We start from the raw sequence: 21,500 nt of genomic DNA, 5'->3' as shown, positions 1-21,500 counted from the left end.
CTACCCCAATTTATCAGACTGTCGCCTACTCTGCTCACTTTTAGGCGATCTCTGAAAACCCATCTCTTCAGGGAAGCCTATCCTGCCCTCAGCTAATAATGGAATGTTCTACTCTTCCAACCAGTCCATCCCCCACAGTTACAACCTTTTGTACCACTAGCCCCTCCCTTCTAGATTGTAAGCTCCAAGGAGCAGGGCCCTCAAATCCCTCTTGTATTGAACTCTATTGTTGGTGTATTGTCTCCCGTTATATTGTAAAGCGCTGAGCAAACTGTTGGCGCTATATAAATCCTGTATAATAATAATTAAACAGAGCATCCAAGGTGGAGGTCAAGGGATTCCACATTTTGGCTACAAATCTGTTCAGCTTGTTGTTGAACCTGGGGGCCGGCTATAGCCAGTGGCACTGATCAACGTGTGTCGAGAGATCGACTTGTGTATAACCAGATGGCAATATATGGGTCAGAATTTGGCTGGTCCATGCTGAATTTTGATCCATCTATGGCCAGTTAGTTGCCAGGTCTAGCGCCTGAAAGAGCACATTCAAGTCAGGCCCCACAATCATCTAGCGCTGCCAGGTTCAAGTACGGTAGCTGCATAAGAGACTAGCTCAAACAAGAAGCTAAAATGAAAAAGAAAAATGTGGAACAAAAGATAAAAAAAGATGTGGCATCATTGAAGTGGGTCTTCTTCTGTGGAGCCACATATGTGTAGACCTGCATTTTTGTGAGAGTGCACTGCACAGCGGACTCCCAGCATGGAGACCGAGTTGTCCTTGACAGCTCTGAGTCTCATACTAATGATTGGAAGCAAGGAGGACCAGCTCTCGATCATGATACACTATACAATCCTCGTGTACATTCTCCTTTAAAATCCACCAATTACTATTTAGTGGTCTTGCTATTCTGATGAGTTGCCAATGGAGAGGATTGTTAAAAACTGGCAGATACGGGTCCAGCCATGTTGTAGTTGGTAAGTCTCCAGAAATGACGTCACTACCGGAAACAGGAACCAGAAAAAATGTCACACATGGCCAGCTGGGGAAGAGGTGGCTGGGCTGGATATTTGATACAACCATGGTCACCTGCACAGTGATGTGTATATTGCCATACCATAAACTCCAGCTGGGCACCTGCTGGGTGATTTCCACTAGTAATATTAACAAGATACCATGCCACCAAAAAAATAAATAAAATAATATATAAAATATATATATATATATTTTTTTTTTTTATTAATCTCATTAGCAAAACAAGGTCGGCCTTGTTATTTTAGGTTTCCAGAAGCACAAAATGTATTGTATAGAAATTAACTGGTTATGGCATATAAAAAAAGGTCATAACACAATACAGTTACATACCCTGCACGCAATCTCTCCTCTGTTGGCAATTAAAATTTTGTCGAATGTCTGAAAGAAAGGATAACTTTAAGCAATGTTCACCAAAAAAGAAAAAAGTATTACATGTTTTACATCAAAGACAAATCAAAAACACAAAAAAACAAAATATATATGCTTATCATATGGACACTGTCTAATTAAAAGTTCTACAAAAACACAAAAGTAATATAGATTAGTGATCAGCCTAAATCAAAATGAAAGATTTTACACATCAATGCTACCTCCTCATTCATTTCAGTCAGCAGTAAGCCATAATTTCCGATATCAGCAAAAAATTAAAACATTGGTATATGGATAGGACAACCCAGAATTTACCCCCTACTACTGTAATTTTTTGCTCATGGCTATTTTCAGAAGCCTATACCAGACCTGAAGAAACATTACAGATATCCCTCCACTAGGAGTTTCATTTTTATAATACTTATGGACAATGCTATAACTCAGGTTACTTATTGTAGTTACTACATGTATAATATGTAATGCAAGCAAAGCATTGTGTGCTAGAGTTCTGAATTAAACAGTTCTCAAAAGGCAAATGTTTACTAAAATAACAAACATGTTATATTCGCCTACTCTGTGCAATGGTATAGCACAGGGCTGCCCCAAACCTCCTCTTCTTGAGTACCACCACACCCGTCAGCGCTCTTGGCACCTTCCCATCTCCGTCTGGTATGTGTGGTCTCGCTCCTGACACAGGCTCTGTGCATCTATAGACACACACAGCATGGCTCGGCCCCACACCCTCACAGGATTTAATTGACAGCAGCAGGTAGCGCCCACGCTGCCTCTGTCTGTGAGGAGAGAGAGACCACAGATGCAGCTCTGGAGCACAGCGCTGGATCGAAAGAGGAGCCAGGTAAGCAGGTATGTTTTTGGGAAGCCTTAAGCCTTTAGAACCATGTTAACCACCTTAACATTGTACAATGTAACTTTGTACTATTCTGAAAAAAAATATTTAAAAAAATAAATAAAATGTTAAAAAAATAAATTAAAAAAAATCAGTATTGAGAATTAAAAAACAAAAAATTTAATGGCGTTTGCTCGAACACTATTGCACTCAAGCTATAGGTCGCTGATCACCCCCACTACTAGTATAGTGTTTGTACGGATCAATATAATGATCATGAACAGAACTATACTAATGTCTGCTTTGTATAGTGTCCCCAACAGCGCAGTGTTAGCAGGATTGGCCCTGTTCCCTGCTAACACTAGCATTTAGCTCCTCTGCTGTTTTTCATGGAATATTTGTACAAATTGATTGTGTGCCAAAGAAATTTATACGCACAACCAGGGTGGATAAAAATCAATGATTTTTTTAAAAAAAAAATAAAAGTTTTGTTTTATTTAAATTTTATTTTTATCATATGCTTTTGAAGTAAAAATCTATCTACAGATAGTTTTCTATTTATACATTAATAATTTAGTTTATTCAGCATGAAATGGAGCTTAATTATGTAGCATGAGGCTATATAGTATGCAATATTTACAGTTTTGGTAAACTCATTCAATGAATCCAAGCTCTTCAAGCTGAGATAACATGCACTGCATTGATGCATTCACACAATTTCACAGTAACCATGAGAAAAAAAAAATGAAATAAAGAATTTGAGTAGTTCAACTACAAGTGATTAACCTATTAACTTAAAATTGGTTTGGATATCGCTGTTTTACTAACCTGACAGCTTATTATTCTAAAAAGGAAACCTTCATTTGGTTTGCAAATATTAAAGATTCTAACTACCAGCAAGAATGAGTCGGATTCCTTACATTTAAAGAGCACCTGACATTTTAGATCCATCATGGCAGCGCCTGTTAGCAAGGATCCACTCAGCTGCTGCCGCCACGTCCCTCACCTTGCTGCGTCACTGCCACATCACAAGCCGTCCCATTAAAGTGAATAAGATGGTCAGTGGGTCAACAGCAGGTCAAAAGGAGGAGCCACTGTGGGACAGAGATGATAGTTGCTCTTTAAAAATTATTTAAACCAAGCCTTTTCAATAGTGATTTAAATCAACTCCAACCTGCGCACAATACAGCGCCACCCACCAAAATTCAGCTTTTGCCACAAATTTACATGGAAGCCTATCACGGTTCCTGAAGTTAAAGCTTTTTTGGGCCTAAACCTTAACATGGGCATTACAAAAAAAGAAGGAATTGCAGTCATATTGGTCTACAGACCCAATTCATCATAAGCCCGCGTTCTCTGCGGTTTCATATATGCCCAACAAGGCCAAGCAATGAACTGGTACATTGCTGGACTTTTGAGTGGTTATACCGTGATGATGCTAGCAGCTACAGGTATCATCCTGGTATCGGTTTTTTTAGCTGGCAGTTGGCTTTCCCATAAAAGCAATCATAGTGGCCAATTAGCTGTTGGATCATTTTTACAAGCAGCAGGAAGGGACAAAGCCCCCCCACACCATAGTCTTCAAATAGCTATTTTTTTTTTTTTTTTATTACCGCTGCAACTCCCCCTTCCCATGATTGTGCACAAAGGCGAACGCAAGCGTTGATACCATGTCAGTATGTAAACAGATTGCACCATGCATTTGAGGTATCACCGTGAACATCAGATCGAGGGCAGTAATTCTAGCACTATACCTCCTGTGTAAATATAAATTGGTGACCTGTAAAGTCTTTTAAAGCATCACCTATATATATTAAAAATGTATGTACTTTGTCACAATTGCACAGGTATGTGCAAATTTAAAGAACATCATATTTGGTATCCATTTACTTGGCGCAACACCATTTTTTATATTTTATCAAACAATTGGGCAATATATTTAGTTTTTGTTTCTTAAAAAAAAAGAAAGAAAAAAAAACACGTTTTTCATGTGAACAAAGAGGATCAAAAAAGGCTTGGTCTTCAAGAGTGGGTGATGTGTGGCATAAGCTTCTAATGTTGGCCCTGAAATGCCAGGATAGTAGAAGAAACTCCTCCAAATGACCCTTTTTTGGAAAGCAGACTCTCCACTTGCTAAGAGGCATGGTGAGTATTTTGCAGTTCTCATTTATTATTTTTGGATAACAAAGAAAACAAAATATTTTTGTCACAGGGTTTTTAAAGAAAACGAAAATGTATCTGTAAAATGCTCACCATGCCTCTTCTCAAATTCCTTGGAGTGTCTACTTTCCAAAAAGCGGTCATTTGGGGGCATTTATACTATCCTGGCATTTTAGGGCCTCTGAATCTGTGATGGGTAGTGAGGAAGTGATATGAGGAAATATGCCCTTTGAAAGCCTGGAAGTGGTCATTGGACTTTGGGGGCCTATATGTAGCTAGGCTGCCAAAAAAAGTCTCTCACATGTGGTATCCCCCACACTTGGGAGAGGTAGCAGAATGTATTTTGGGAATTCCACATATACCCATGACAAGCATTAGCAATATATTAAGTGACAAACTTTGTGTAAAAAAAACAACAATTTGTGGAAAACAATAAAATGTTCCATGGACTATCAAAAGAAAGCTCTATTTGTGTGAAAAAATGGATATAAACTTTGTTTGGGTACAGCATTGCACGACAGAGCAATTACCAGTTGAAACAGCACAGTGCCGAACAGCAAAAAATGGCCTGGTCATGAAGGGAGTAAATCTTCCAGAGGGCAAGTGATTAAGGAGCTTTACCCCTTCTATATTCATCCTGTTTACTGTCATCATGGTAATTAAAAAAAAAAAAAAAAAAAAAAAAGGGAGGAGGTGAGAGTGAAAAAAAAATCCCAAAATTTGGGTTTTCACCAGTACAGGAACAGGGAAATCTTCCGAAGAGGACAATACTTCGAGTAACATTCAAGCATTTCCTCACTTTGGAGGAATTGCCTCTCACTTCCTGTTTTAGCTATAGGACAGAAAACAAAGGGTAGACTCCCTAATAGAACACACATGATAAAAAAATAAAATAAAACCCTCCCTTAAATAAAAAGTGAAAAACATATTTTCACTCAATTTACCTGTAAATTCTATATCTTGGAGTACAGTAAAGAACACAGGCAACTTCCTCATACACCATGGGTTATGGCTATGTATTTTCAGGAGACTGGACACTGGCAAGCTTTTCAGGACACGCCCCCTTGGGGTGCCTCCCCCAAATTCCTACCTCTCTGTGATTCCTCCGTTTTGTGGCAAGCAATTCAGCGTAACAAGAGTTTATAGAGGGTTGTATGTGTACTGTACTCCAAGATATGGAATTTACGATTAAAATAAGATGAATTTTGACTTATCTGACATCTACAAGAGACAGACAACTTAGTCATACACCACGGGGCATCACAAAGCAATGGGTACAAGGGTAGGCACGAACTAGACAACAGAACTGTCCCAACAGACCCAAAAAGGTAGAAACCCCAAATCCAGAGTGCCACTCAGGGGCATAACTACAGGGGTTGAAATTGCAACCCGGTCCCATGTTCCGGGGGGCCCAGTGTGTCCCCCTGTACACCTGGATAGGAGGGGCAGTGGAGGCGGCATATAGAAGAACTGATGCCCTCCACTTCTTTCCTGCAGCTGCTGAATGCCTGAGGGAGGGAAAGGAGGAGAAGAAGGCATTTAGCGGCTGCAGGAAGAAAGTGGAGAGGATTGGTTCTTCTATAAGCCGTGGAGCCGTGGCATATAGAAGAACTGATGCCCTCCACTTCTTTCCTGCAGCTGCTGAATGCCTGAGGGAGGGAAAGGAGGAGAAGAAGGCATTTAGCAGCTGCAGGAAGAAAGTGGAGAGGATTGGTTCTTCTATAAGCCGTACCCACCACCCCTGCTATCTAGGTCCTGCTGCCAGGTCTGTGTGCAATAACCAGCTTGTTGTACCCACACCTTAGGAACTCCCACACTACCTCCCTACTCTGCTATCTGTCAACCAAACTTCAGTGCCCGGCACTGTGGGAGGGAGCAGAGCGGGACATGATGGTCCGGTACTGCAGGAGAGGAATCGACAGCGGCCACAGGGCCGCCTAGGAGAGTGACAGCATGGCGGGGTTATGTTACTATTAACCCTGCCACACTCCCTGAGCCTGCCCTGCCCTCCTGTCCCTGAGCCTGCCCTCCTGTCCCTGAGCCATATACAGTCAGTGGGAGGGCGGAATAAGGAGGTGTCACGGGGGAGGGGATTAGAGTCTTGTAACCCCGCCCCCCGTCACTGAGCCAGCTCTGCCCTCCTGTCCGAGCCATACACTGGTCAATGGGAGGGATAAGGAGGACCTGTCATGGGGGAGGGGATTAGGTAACCCTGTTACTGAGCCCACCCCACCCTCCTGTTCCTGAGCCATATACCAGTCAGTTTGGAGGAAAGAGAGATTGGTAGTTTCTCCTTGAAGGAAAAAAGGTCTATCACCCACAGAAACTAACAAAACTGGAGACTCACGCAGTGGGTAGGGTTAAAGGGGAGGTGTCCTAGGGGAGTTTGTCCTCCAAAGCTTGCCAGTGTCCAATCACCCAAAAGGTACAAAGCTATGACCCATGCTGTATGAATAATTTACCTGTATCCTGTACTGCACGATTAGAATACATGTTTTGCCTTCAGTTCTACTTTACACTGACAATTCACATAGGAGGATGTGAAAACAAGTGTGCTCATAATATCTTTGGAAACAAAACAATTATAATTAGGGTGATTTCACCACTCTCTATGTTGTTACATCTTCAGCTCTCTAATCACACCAATGTACTGTGAGCTGTAGATCAGAAAATTATTTCAAGGGATCCCCTAGATCTCCGACTATTTAAGTAAAAATAATGAGAAAGGATGACCCTTGTAATAAGCAAATAGCATATTAGGTCAATGATGTCACCTAAGAGACCCCACACTTCTGCTCACATTAGTAGCAGCCAAAGAGAGATGGCATGCGGAAAGAAGTGACAGAGGATGTGTCAGCGGTCATGGGGTTTTTCTTTCAAAAGGAAACGGACAATGAGCCAATAAAACCAGTAAGGAGTTAGAATACTGCCAACATCCCTATACATAGTACAAAAAAGCAGCGACCATGGTCAAATGGCCAGTAAGACAAAGATAAAATACAATGTGATACACCAAATATTTGAGCCAACATATACCCAGGTGTATTTAGAAATACAACAATGTAGATAGATGTCTTGCTTGGCGATAATACAATCTTCCCATGAATCCCAACATGTTTCGGAACGGAGTTCCTTCTTCAGGGAAAATTACTGGTATAAGGGAGCTACAATACAATAATGTCATATCAGTGATTACATATCAAGATTATAGCATATATTCAAATTGTAAACGGATATATGGCACGGCAAAAAAGGTAAATAAGGGGAGGGAAAGGGAAGGGAAATTTGGTAAGCAGATACCGTATTTTTCGCTCCATAAGACGCACCTGACCATAAGACGCACCTAGGTTTTAGAGGAGAAAAACAAGCAAGAAAATATTCTGAACCAATGGACTGCAGACACATGTATATGGTCACTGGTTCTGTGAGTCAAACCTTAGTTGATGCTTATACTCCATATAGATTGGCCTCTCTCCCGGGAGGTGCCCCACTGGGATCCTTGCAGTGACCCTTTCAGAGCTGGAGATGTGAATGTAAAGATGTTATGTTGATCTTGGTCCAACTGCTTCTACATTGTGGATGTATATTTTTGAATCAAGTTATATAGATACACCTAACAATTGTAAGTTTTTGTACCTATGGGAGGTATCTGCTTACCAAATTTCCCTTCCCTTTCCCTCCCCTCATTTCCCTTTTTGCAGGCTATATATCCGTTTACAATTTGAATATATGCTGTAATCTTGATATGTAATCACTGATATGACATTATTGTATTGTAGCTCCCTTATACCAGTAATTTCCTCTGAAGAAAGAACTCCGTTCCAAAACATGTTGGGAATCATGGGAAGATTGTTTTAATCGCCAAGCAAGACATGTATCTACATTGTTGTATTTCTAAATACACCTGGGTATATGTTGGCTCAAATATTTGGTGTATCACATTGTATTTTATCTTTGTCTTACTGGCCATTTGGCCACCTTTTGGAATCAATAATAAAGATTGACTATTTGCTTTTTAACATATTTCATGTCTTATATCTTCTGCCTTTAAAGTCCACTGGGGAATCTCTTGACCTCCTGGTCGCTGCCTTTTTTTGTTCTTTCAGAAGGTGTTGTTCATCATGACTGATGTGGATCTGCAACACTGGATGACATAAAAGATGTGAAAGACAGTGGTTGTACATCGCGTGCCTTTTATTGTTTTTAAGGTTTTTTTAAAAAAAAAGGAATTGATTGCAGTACCTAGGGGCCCCCTTATGGTTAAAAGGTGCTTCCAAATAGCTAAAAGCACCCTACCCTGCTGCCTAGCAGAGGTATGTCCATTTCCTACATCATTTGTGCCATACGGTGTCCCATTTCAGAAAGTTGGGAGGCATGCGATTGTGTTTTCATATAGTGTAAACCCAAGCACCAGAAAATGTTGAAACTTAACAGGCTCCTTCACCAACGGATCTCCAAAATAAAATCCAATTCTAATATGTTAGCATTATAAAAAGTTAAGCACTTCTCTAAATTTCAGTACACAATCACTATAGTTGGTCAAGTCAAGATAAACTAGTCTGCCAATGTCTTCAGCGGTTTCATTTTTACATGCTCCACAAGAAAATACAGCACAAAAAAGGCATAGTAACCAGTGAAACCTTCAAAAGAAAATTCCCTTCTAAAAAAATCTGAGCTTGGGTGTTGTTAGGAAACGGCTTGGCTCATTTTAAGCTCCCAACCAATGTTTCCCCATTCTTAACAGCCTTTGAAAGATATCTTTAAACCAGACTTCCTGTAGCCACAGTAACTTGCATAGATTGTTATTGTATTTTAATACTTTTGACACTATACAAACACAGATCTAAGTAGCTGAACATGAAACGAAGGGACAACACTAGGAAAGGAAACATTTGTTCTAACTGCAAATAAATGTGAATAGAATACATTATGTGTTCTGTAGGAATTAAAATACCAGAATTATGCTCTCTAATTTCTACATTTCACAGACAAAATACAAAATGTGTTTCTTACGATCAAAAAGAAATGTAAGTTTGTTGAAAAAGAGAACTGTGTTCTACAACTGCAATTAAAAGAAATATTTTGTATGAATAGGTAAAGCCAAAAAAAAAAAAAAAAAATATGTATATATTTATCAATCTATATATCTATATCTCTCTCTCAGCACAAGGGACATTGCTTACTATTAATCTGATGTGTCCCTTGTACTGCTGGCTTCTGGATTTGTCTTTCATTCATACAGTAGATGCTGTAGGGTGAATAAATTGAAGAGCTGGTTGGAAGGGGTGGCCATTGTCAGGCACTCTTGATGAGTGCCTGCCACAGCTTAAGTGCAATTAATCCTTGCCACAATAGAAGATGATGGCAGCAGTAGTAGCATTATTAAAGAGTTACAAAACCCACAACAGTAAAATCTGTCTGTATATGCAGTAAAGCTTGCATGTTATACTCACTGTGGAACTTAAGGGGTTAACCCTATGCACTGCGTAAAAAGGATGTTTGGTGCTGTCTTTACTGATCCTCTCCTTCGACGTTCCCCATTTCATCTCCTGATTGAACACAACCTCGAAGGCACACTGCACATGCTCAGTTTGGTGTGTATTGCTAAAAAGTTTCTTCTTTTTGTTGGGAGGGTGCATGTGATCAGCACAAGGCAAAACAGCACTGACCAGACAGAGGGTCAGGGGGTTATGAAATCTCATAGTGCAGTGAGAGGAGAATAAAAACTCCTCCTACAAGCTTTAACCAGTGCTCATCTGGACACTGATAGAAGTCACAAGACTGCTCTAACTGCTGATGAGAAAAGATAATAAGCAGTTTATATTTACTACAATAATTGCATTTCCATGTTCTGTGTACTGTGGGAGACCAGATATAGTGAATGCAGGGCCCTAAGTTTAATAACACTTAAATATTTTGAGAAAGCCAGCAGTACAAGTCACAATACACAGATTTGGTACTGCAGTCATTGGCCATCGCTGATCGAATGCTGGTTTTCCAGCATGACTGTTCAATAGAAGCTGGTTGTTAGATTGTTTAGTCCATGTATACCCTGATTTAGGCTTTAAAGTGATTGTAAACCTCAGACATGAAATATGAACAAAAGGATATCCCTCTATAGCAGCCATTCTCAACCTTTTCAACACAGAGGAACACTTGAAATAACTTTCCAGGTCTCAGGGAACCCCTGCTAAAAATGACTATATCTACAGTTTATGATCCATCAGTGTGATGGTCAGTGGGAAGAATGCTACTCACACTTGTGGTCATTGGAAGGAATTATCCCCTTACAGATAACTAAAAAAATAAATGTGTCAGTGGGAAATTATCCGACAGGCAGAAATTGCTCAAGGAACCACTGGCAACCTCTGGAGGAATCCTGGTTGAGAAACTCTGCACTATAGTGCTTGTCTCAATCCAGAGAACAGAGTGTCAATTCTGTCATCTGTCTCATTCCTCTGCTATAAGCATGAGTCACTAGTGACAATTTTTCCTGACACCAAGATAAAAATAGTGACAGCAGAAGGGAGCTCCAGCAGATTGACAGCCTCAACTCTGTTCCTGTGTGCTGTGGGAAGGTGGGTGTGTCCCTTCCCTCCAATCAGCTCTCAGAGCTCTCATCACTGACATAACTTTAGGTCTCTGCTCCCTTTTTTTCAGAGTGGAGAGATCCTTTGTAAATTCTGAACTTTGAATGGATGTAGGGGAAATATGGCTTCGATAAACAGGTACAACTTATGTAGGAGGGTTTTTTTCATCTTTGTATCACCTGAGGCCAGTCACTTCACTGGATATACACTATATGATCAAACGTGGACAACTGACAGTCTCACATACTATATGGCAAAAATTATGTAACACCCCGTCCTACAGTAATTGAGTGCAGGTGTTTCCAACGAAGGTTCTTGTTAATGTTACATCATACAAAGAAATATCAAACTACTGTGTGCTTCCAAGCTTGTGATGACAGTTTTAGGACGGGACTGTGCCCAAAAGTCAGGTCCAAAATTATATGGTTTGATGAGCTTGGTGTAGAGGAACCTGAGTTGCCTTCAATGTTTGGTATATAGTATGTGAGACTGTCAGTTGCCAGACCTTCTCATTCAACAACGGTATTAGACCTCACAAATGCTCTTTTTACTAAATGGGCCAAATTTCCACAGACAGGCTTTCCAGTGGAACCTGTTATAGCCCTAAAGTGTTGTTCAGTGGTCTATCAATGCTCATGGTTTTAGAAGGGCACATTTAACAAATTTGTAGATGGTAGGTGTGATGGTCAGGTGTCCACAAACTTTTGATCATATAGTGTATGTAATTGTTTACAATCACTTTAAGGGCAAGATATAGGAAGACTGTTCATTGTGGGAAAAAGAAGAAAAAAAAGGCTGTTTGTCCTGAATATACACAGAACTAAAATAATCAGCTTCATTTTTCAACATCAATGCTTTTTCCTATTTCTGCCGCCTGACTGCACACCAGTAAAGTGACCACACACACACACACACACACACACACACACACACACACACACACACACACACACAACTACATAAAACATAGTGGCAGAGCAGACCCTGTACTTCCTAGATAATCTCTGCCAGCTTTCCATAGGTAGGAAACAATCTGGAAGTAGGAAGCAGGTACAGGATGATAGAGTGGTTTTCCTCCAAGTTGGTCATCTGCTGTAAAATAATTCCTTATTAAACTGCATATTACTTCAGTTCTACATGGCTAATAAACACTCTTTGGGGAATTCTCCTATTTCTCCTCTGCACAACAAATGTCAGTGCAGGCAACAGATTCATGTACCTGTCAGCAACAGGTACATAAATCATTAAGTGGGAAGGCACTTCAGTGCATGTTCAGCCCCTTGCTAACTAGGGCAATATCGGCTGTGCAGCTGACAACAGAGCATCAGGCACAAACTGCTCATTCAGCCTCCAGCTAAGGGATTCTCTGGCTGACAGCTGAGAGTAAACAAATGGGCTGGTGACATCACTGTCCAAATAAGATTATAACCATATCTGAAAATTGAGGTCACCAGCATTGGTCATACATGGATCGAAATTCAGCCCGTTTAGTGGAGACATGTATGGGGACTTCATTATAACCAGCCTATTGGGTCCCCCCCAATTGATCAGTGCCGGCAGCACCAATCAGTGTATTCTGATGGCGGGGGAAGTCTCTCCTCTGTCAGAATACAACTCAGAGAGAGTAAAATATATAAATGATCTAGCGCTGTAATAGCTCATGAGTATGATTATAGGCATATCATTCTACTGACATCCAAACGATAGCAATTGTGACATATATAAATGATGCATACAATATAAGATACACTTATAAATACCCAAGTCATCATAAAACAAGTGATCATATCATCATTATCACACAGTGGTTCCCTATACAGGGTTATGCATCATCAGATAAGTGACTAATATAAACAATGGTGATAAAAAGTCCACTATATTGGGTGTCCAGTTGTGTCTCAAAACATCCACACAATGCAATGATCACACAATGTGCTCCTGTGCCAGTGTAGGTAGTGAGAAGTGCTCCTATGTGGCAGGCGTGCCCGCTCACCTTCCCCCTGCGACCCACAGGGGTCAAGAAAGTCTCTTGGATCACCCTGGATCCTACACGAACTCCCCAGGCCAGCAGGGACTTCACCACCTTCTATATTCTCTCCTCCTCCTTCCTTTATTCCTCTTTACTCAGGAGTAAAGGTAGGGGAAATGTCATTACATAGGGGACACTGTAATTAGCTGTGCTTTGTACACTAACACTGGCTGCATTCAGTAGCCACCTCTTCCTTTCCTCTCATGTAGGCCCTTTTTGTGCGACACTCCGACTGGCTCTGTACCTTTCGCACATGATCTGCACTGTCCAATCACTTTAGGCAAATGACTGTGCCTGGATGATTTATTGAATGGATTCATTTATTATATCCTCCCTTCTCTCAGCTGGCAACCACAGGGCACACAGTCATTCCTAATGACCTTGTGCCTTCAGCCGATTACCTCTGCTGTCTAATGACAGCGGGAGCATCAGCATAGTGCTGATCGCAATTTGATCGTATTTACTAACAAATCCCAGCTGACAGCTGAATGTGCGGGCAGAGATGAGTCACTGGTTGCTAGGCTGCCGAAGGGTGCCAGCCCCTTGACAAGTATCCCTGAACTAAAAGCAGTCACATTTAAACAGTGATAGCAATGCCACCAGATAAATAATTTTTAGGGGAGAAAAATTGACAAATGTCATATCACTTTATTTTTTGCAATATTTAACACAGGTATTTACCACAAATACAGTATTTAACTGCAATGATTTGACACAGTAAATATCGCAAGCAAAATTTTATAAAAACACAAATATTGCATTTGATAAAGGTTAGTGAATTGACCCCAAAGACAGCAAAAAAAATGTGAAAAACATTTTTGCTGGAGTCAAGCTTTAAATATATACCGTAACTTTCTTTCATCAAAATTTGTGTTATCCAGGGGGAAGGGGTACACTCTCTGGATGTGCCGTGGTCTGTGGGCTGGTACCAGACCAGCAGGCTTGGAGGATCAGAATTTTAGTATAAGTAACCATGGTACTTGAGTGCAAGTCCATATAACGCTGTGCACAGCACAAATATGCTCCACACATGCAACACCAAAAGATAGTGCAAGGACAGCCAGGAGGAATGCGGCCACAGAGGAGCATGGTGCACATGGAACCTGCCGCGCTACATTGTAACCGTGTGCTGTACAATGATCAGGGTAAAAGGAAGTCTGCTTCTCTGCTCATATGACATTGCAGGGCGAGAAGGACTAAAGATGGCCATAGATGGTTTGAATCTCGGCTGGTTCAGCAGGTACTGGCAGAGATTCAAACAAACAATCTATGGGCAGCCTGATTGTATCCAAGTCAATCCATTGATCGACTTAAGTACAGCCAGCAGCAGCTATAGCCGCTAGTAATAATCACTGTGTTCTCCTGGCACCCTACGCACCAATCACCCGCTCTTCCTCCCGCCTGGAGAAGACATTCGCTCTGCGGGAGGGATTCCCCATCAACACTGACTGTGTCAATGGGGGAATCGTGCAATTCTCTTCAGGAAAGAAAAAAAAACGCAACATCTATGGTCTGCCTTACTCATTCTGAGCTCCTGCTGGTTGTCTGATGAGTCCGAACAGTCAGCTTCTAGCTTTCATTTTCCAAGTTTAACTGAACAAGCTGAAAATGGAAGCAAATTTGTTGCCATTCGCAGCTGCTCCAGATTCTGTCTGCTCCAGTTTTAATAAATTCTACCCATTGTGTCTTACATTTCATATACCTGACTACTGCACTCCAAGTACATTACCCCTGAAGTTCTACTGTTATGAAGGCTGTGCGTAGAAAAGCACACGTAATGGAACAATTTTATTTGATTAAAATGCATGTACTAAGGTTTACACCTATCTGTTACACTCTTGCTTGTGGCTCTATCATTAAAAGGATAAGTTCACATTTTGCCAAAAAAAGAATAAATGCAGTTTTTTTTGGCTAGTAAAAAAATGTGAATTTATTATTTTTTGTTGCAGGAGCCTGGAAAGCATCAACAAATCGCTGGTGCCATGCAGGTCTCCTGCAGACCTGTCAATATATCTGCTTGCCCATATGGCAAAATACAGTATACTGTCAGGAAAAATCAATGAACTACCACAGTGCTATGGTAGTTCATTGAGAAATACAAGCCGACAGCAGCTAAGGCTGCTGGGACTTGTAGTTTTCTCATTCACAGAGGACTGTGAATGAGTGAAGAAGCCATGTTACACCCCGAATATTGGTGTAACGTAAGTTATGAAAGATGAACTGTTTATTCTGCTTTTTAAGCTCCTCCCACAATTTGGCAGGATGCACACAGCCACTTTGTTTTTCCAGACCATTTTGTGTGTGTGTTTTTCCAGACCATTTTGTGTGTGTGTTGGGAGTGTGCAAGAGAAAAAGGAATACTTGGCTCCATATGCCAGGTAAACCACTGACGCTATCCCATATCCAGGCAGCCAGTAGCTAGCCTGTTCAGTTTTTAGTTTTAGGGTGACAGATTTGTTAGTGACCAAAGTCTCCTACCACTTGCACATAGCCATCACTTCACTTCCATTCATACTTCAGCAGTCACTCTCCTGCATGCTAAAGGACATATGTTCTTGCTGAAAGGCATTCCATATGTTTACACAATATATAAAACAAATAGGACGTAAGTATTAATTGAAAAATAATACAGACCTTTTCATCGGTATTGTATGCAGTTGAATACTGAATGCGTGATGCAAACCAACAACATCTTGCCGAGGACGTAGAATGCTGAAAATAAATAATCCAAAATAAGAAAAAAAAAAAAAAAGGTGATACACAAAAAAATGGTTTTTTTTTGCATTAAAATAAAAAAAGGCTTACCCCCTCTTTTGCAATCCCCTGCTGGCACTGTCCTCTTTCGAAGTGCTCCCTTAGCAAGCTGCACCCATGCGCACACACACTTCCGAAATGTGTTGTGTGCATCCACAGACACACCCCACTCCCTCCCCCCCATGGCCTCATCATTCATTTAGTTTCCTGTCAATTAATAGTTTACAAGTACCATCTGCCATTACGGTAGACGGCTTGTAGTTCTCAATGAACTGTGAGAGCACTGATGGATTCTTCCTGCCACTCAGTAACAGCCTGCCCATACAGGGCAGACAGCTGACTGACAGTCTGCAGGATCCTTGTATTGCATCCCTGATCTGTTGATTGTGGGTGCAATGCTTTAAAGGCTGCAACGTAAAAGAAAAACAAAAAAAAAACCTCTCTTTCTTGCATAAATGTGCACGTGCTTTTTTTTCAGTTTTTTTTACAAAAAGGTGAACTTAGCCTTTAACAAAACTGGCTTTCCCTTCTCACTCATTTTTATTATAATTACTGCCACTAGGTGGGATTGATAGTTCTAACAATAATGTTATTAATCTTATTAAAGGTGATGTTATTAATGTTATTTGCATATATATGGTGGACCATCAGGATTTGTTTTTTTTTTTGTAAATTATATATTTTAGGTCTATGGTTTTAAAATAGTCGTGTCACCCTCTGAATTTTTATTTAAAATTTTATCTGAATTTATGATGTTGGTACACATCACATTTATTTTTAATAATATTATGATCATTTGTATTCAGATACATATAACTAAGACATGTCTAATTGAGTAACACAGCACAACATCTGTATTATTTTTCAAATTCAATGGTATATTTTACAAATCAAAAGTGAAAAAAAAAAAAACAAACATTCATTCTTAGAGTTTACATAATTAAGGTACCAATAACAGTGCATGTTCTTCACTAAGGCAAAGCAACATTGCTGGAAATATTGAATACGTACTATTCATGGTACTTTTCTAAAATGCTTGGGAGAAACAGAACGTAGCATTTATTCTATTTTCAGAGAGCCTGTTGCAAAATCAAGCAAAAAGCACGTCTCCAAGGAAGGTGGAGCATGTCACCTTTCACTCACTGCAAATTATGTCAAGGTAAGGAAGAGCCGTCATTGTATTGCTCTTCCTATTATTTGACCTGCACAATTACATTTTTTTTACCTACAAAGGCTGCAAGCAACCTTCAAAAATCCAGGCTGTTTAGGAAGGAAGGAAAGATTTATTGCCAACTGACTTTAGTTACATGTTTTGATGAATTGCTGGAAGCATACACTGCCTGATAAAGAAGGGTAGGTTTACTTCAAAAATAGGTTCCTTTACAAAAGGAAATAAATACCTCTTAAAGAGGGAAGACCCTGCAATTAGCGCACTGGTACCACGTGTACATTTTTAAATACTGCGCCAGTCATATTAAATAAAAAATATATCCTTTCAAAACTCAGGGTCTCTGGGCAAGAATCTGCTTCAGTCATGCTGCCCCCTGCCAAAGGACTCAGGGACGGCAGCAGACATGGTCCATCCACAAAAATCAGCAGCGCATATCAGAGGCTCAGCCAGCTACCAATGCTTTCCCCACCATGCACCTTCTGAAGCAACACGGGAGGACTCAGAACATGACTAAATGTGAGTAAGGTTCTTTTAACATGGGCATTCCATATGCATTCCTATGGGCAAACGGACAATCACCCATTTACATCTATATCCTATCTATATATATATATATATATATATATATATATATATATATCTATATCTATATATCTATATATCTATATATATATAAAAAAAGGAAGGGAACGATGGATGTAAAACGGACAAATGGTTCGCTTTTGCATTGGTTGTTAGGAGCTGGCACTTGCTGGCGTCCTAACAACCAGGGACTCATCTACTTTATAGTGCTGGAGAAGGAGCTGTCATTCGGCCCCACCACTGAAGTAAACAAAAAGGGCGGGGTCACCAGGTGATATTATCCAGTGACCCCCGCTGCTTTGTTTACTTTAGCAGAGAGGCTGAATGACAGCTCCTTTTCTGGTGCTATAAAATAGAGAAGAAAAAAAAAAAGCCGGAAATTACATTTAAAGACAACAATGACAGTCAGCACTGGCAAGTGAGGGAGCCTGTCTGTACACACTGCACCCTCACTGTATACACTGCTCTTCTCCTCTCCTGCCCCTCTCCTTGAACACACTGCCCCCACCCTTCCCTCACAAAGGGGACCTGTCACTTATATGCCATCAAATAAGGGGATATTGGTCCTCTATGTGATAGCAAAAAAAATCATAAGTTAAAAAACTAAACACTTAAAGACCCACAAAAAGTTTAAAAAAAAAAAAAATTAAATGCAAGCCTCCCCATTGCCAAATATGCAGGCATACACACAAAGAAATGCATGCGCTGGGGCGCCTACATAAAAAAAACGGCAATTGTGCTACACGTTACATATCACCACGCACGTAAGGGTGAGATCACATTTTAGCACCAGAGCTCATTGGTAACGCTAAATTGATGACCTGTAGGGGCTTTTAAATCATCACCTATGGAAAATATTGATGTTTTTTCGCTGTTTCACGGATGCATGCACTTACAAAGCTTTACATTCTGGGTATCCGTTTACTTAATGCAACTTCCAATTTTTTATGTGATATAAGCAGATGATAAGATGCAAAATTTCAGATCAAAAATGAACTACCACAAATATATTCTCTAGGGTGTCTGCCTTCAGAAAATATATGTTTGGGGGTTTTAAGTAATATTCAGGCCTAAAATTAATTTTATAATCATGCAAACCAAAAATATTTTTAAAAAAAATGTAAAAAATGGCTCTGGGACTCAAGTGGTTAAGGACTCCAGCTAGTGGATTTAAAAAATGGATGTAAAAACTGATCCATTTTTTTTTTTGAAAAAAGGTGACAAACAACTCTTAAGCCCCGTACACTTGGGCCAAATATAGGCCGGTTTAATAGAAACCAGCCGACATTCAGCCCGTGTGTACATCTACATGTCTGACAGAAGCTAGTCAAACGGTCATGCTGTAAAACCAGCGCTGACCAGTGTGTTCTGGGTGGGCGAGCAGTCCCCCTATCAGAACACAATAGCTCAGCGAGGAGATCGCAGTACTAACATCGGACCATTAATACAGCATGCTCCTCTCAAGTTTTTTTCCCCATTCAGCTAGTGTGTACCCAGCTTTAGGGAGGGCTCCGCTACAGGCTCTGTGCACACAGGGATAGTCGATTCTCCTCTTGTGCTGAATAGACCTTTGAGGGAAAAAAAAAAAAACGAGAAGGTGATGTTGATGAAAGGTCCCATAACTAGGATTTTTTTTAAATCAGATTGTATTAACGAAAAAAAAAAAAATTCCTCATTTTTGTTTCCTTTTACAACCATTTATCCAACATACACATAGCACGATTGCAAATAATTCTTAGCAATAATTGGAAAAAAAAAAAAAAAAAAGGAAAAACAACCACGATTAAGACTGATGTGTATATAGTAAACTCACTTCATGTGTAAAAAATAATGAGCTTAGATACAATGGAGTCTTAACCATTACACAAATAACCGATACCCTTTGGCACTGTTACTTAACCCCCAAGTGTTACACTTATCACGAAAAGAGGTGAAAAAAAAAAAAAAAGGAAAAAAACAACCACGATTAAGGCTACAGTGTATACAGTTTACAGGGTCCGAGTTCTTTAAAACGACTGCCAATCACTCACATACTTGGTACGTTACTGGTCTTCAAGTGGTTGCACCAGGATGATGCCTGCCAAGCATCTCATCCCGGTACGGTTATATACACGGTACCGGGACAGTCGGCTTTCTTGTAATAGCAATTGGAGCAGCTAACTAGCCACCCACATCTCCCGCCACTTTAATGGGATCTCCTGTCCCACTGCAAGTCCCGACTGACCAGTTGGCACTTGCGTCGGCTAGTCAAGAATCCAAACAAAGCCCAGATTGACTGTTTGGCTCCGTTATATTAGCCAGTTCTTGACTGTGCTATAGCCGAAAGACAGCTACAGCACGGTCCGCTAGTTCTGGGACGGTGTCCAAGGACTTCCTCCCAGAACCGCATGTGATCTGTGATAGCTGTGTCCTTCGGACACAGCTGATCACATGGCTACAGAATGGGCCAAATCACAGCCGCTTTTACCCTGTGACCAGCTGTGTCCAATCACAGTTGATCCCAGCACCCCTTTGAGCCTAGGTCTTCCAACACAGGTTCCTTTAAACTGTGCCCGCCCCTTCCGGAAGAAACACTAACAAATGAAGAGGGAGGCCTGGAGGTCCGCCTTTAAAAGTACTGTTCTTACGTGTTTCCTGTCCCAGAGGGAGGAGCTCTACATCTCAAGGAGGCTGTCCTGGAAGACGTTTGGAGAAATCATGATATTGTTTCTGATACTCCTGTATATAATCTCAACATTTAACAGTGTAGATTTTACACATAAAATGAAGGGGAGTAAAGATAAAATATAAAAATGAGTGGATTCAGAGCAGTGAGACCACCCAGATCTTTGAGAAGCTGTCGAGTAGCTAAGGATATTCTAGATTGCCATCTCTTCGTAATTAAATTTAAAAAATAGTGTGTCCATTTTTATAAAGCATTTTCAAGAGATTCAGACAGAAAAGTTGTGTAATATGCATAAACTTTGCAGCGACCATATTGTTTTAATTAATTTACAGAGAAGGTGATGGTGATGAAAGGTCCCATAACTAGTATACTAACAAAAGTTAAACCTAGTCAGGAAAGGCCCAGATAGGTAACCTCTAGAGCACTACCCCTGAAATCACGGGGAAGCATATATTTGGAAGCCTTTGCAACTAGCACAAAGACTTCAGGCCAAGTTTAACAGGTACAGGCAGTCTGAGCAACTGCCAAATGCCCATACCTTTCTGTAGACAATGCTATGAGAGATACAGAAATGTGCCAAGGTAGCCCTTAAAGTGGAGCCACACTCCGCTATACTTACCTCCCTTCACAATTCAACATCCCTCACCAATATATATTCCACCCGGCTTCTTCTGAGTGTAGGGCTTCAGTTGATCTCATAGCCTGGTGCAGAATGACATCATCCTGGCACACAGGCAATATTGCAAGGAGTGTACACTGAGCTGAGCTTGCACAGTTCAGTATATGTTCCAAAGAAGACCGGTAGTTTTCTTTTATTGCAGGAGAGACATTGCCTGTCTCTTCTGCAATAAAGAGCCAGTCTGCTCACAGTTTTTAAAAGCAGGACTTTAGTTCCGCTTTAAACCATTTGTTCTCCCATATTCAGGTTGTCCTGATATTTAAAAAGCAATCTCTTGGCCTTGAAAGAAGGTACAGACCAAATGCAGACTGTTATCTGAAGAAAAGGTTCCAAATGGCCTTTCAGTGACAAGCTACCTATGTACAAACATAGAAGATCTGAAAAAGAAAAAAAAAAAATTACCCAATTTCAAGTCTTGGTATAGTGGATGGTTCTGCTAGAGTTATTAATCCAACTCTAACATTATACCCACATTTATACCAAACAGATTAAGCTGTACAAGAAAAAACTAGTTCTGTATTTACACATTTAAAATGCAAGCATATGCCAATAATATCAAAGGAAAGGTCTTCGCCCTAGATTTTGCAAGTAAACCTATTAAATATGGAACAAATGGCAAACGCA

General features: G+C 40.5%; 1 protein-coding gene across 1 annotated transcript in view; it reads right to left on the bottom strand.

Annotated features, from left to right (window-relative positions):
- LOC149456761 (propionyl-CoA carboxylase alpha chain, mitochondrial-like) overlaps nt 1-21,500 on the bottom strand; it is a gene marked incomplete at its 3' end in the record, with an annotated part of 701,434 nt that overhangs the window by 665,829 nt on the left and 14,105 nt on the right. The window contains exons 2-3 of the mRNA XM_089684514.1: nt 15,660-15,737; nt 1,361-1,408 (exon numbers count right to left, since the gene is read on the bottom strand). Coding sequence (XP_089540640.1) covers nt 1,361-1,408; nt 15,660-15,737 — 126 coding nt within the window. The remainder of the gene's footprint in view (nt 1-1,360; nt 1,409-15,659; nt 15,738-21,500) is intronic.

The sequence above is a fragment of the Staurois parvus genome, unplaced genomic scaffold (genome assembly GCF_062004578.1).
Source record: "Staurois parvus isolate SC_StPar_1 unplaced genomic scaffold, SC_StPar_1.0 ptg000349l, whole genome shotgun sequence".
In the NCBI taxonomy this organism is placed as follows: Eukaryota; Metazoa; Chordata; class Amphibia; order Anura; family Ranidae; genus Staurois; species Staurois parvus.
This window is presented reverse-complemented; position numbering and strand designations above follow the sequence as displayed.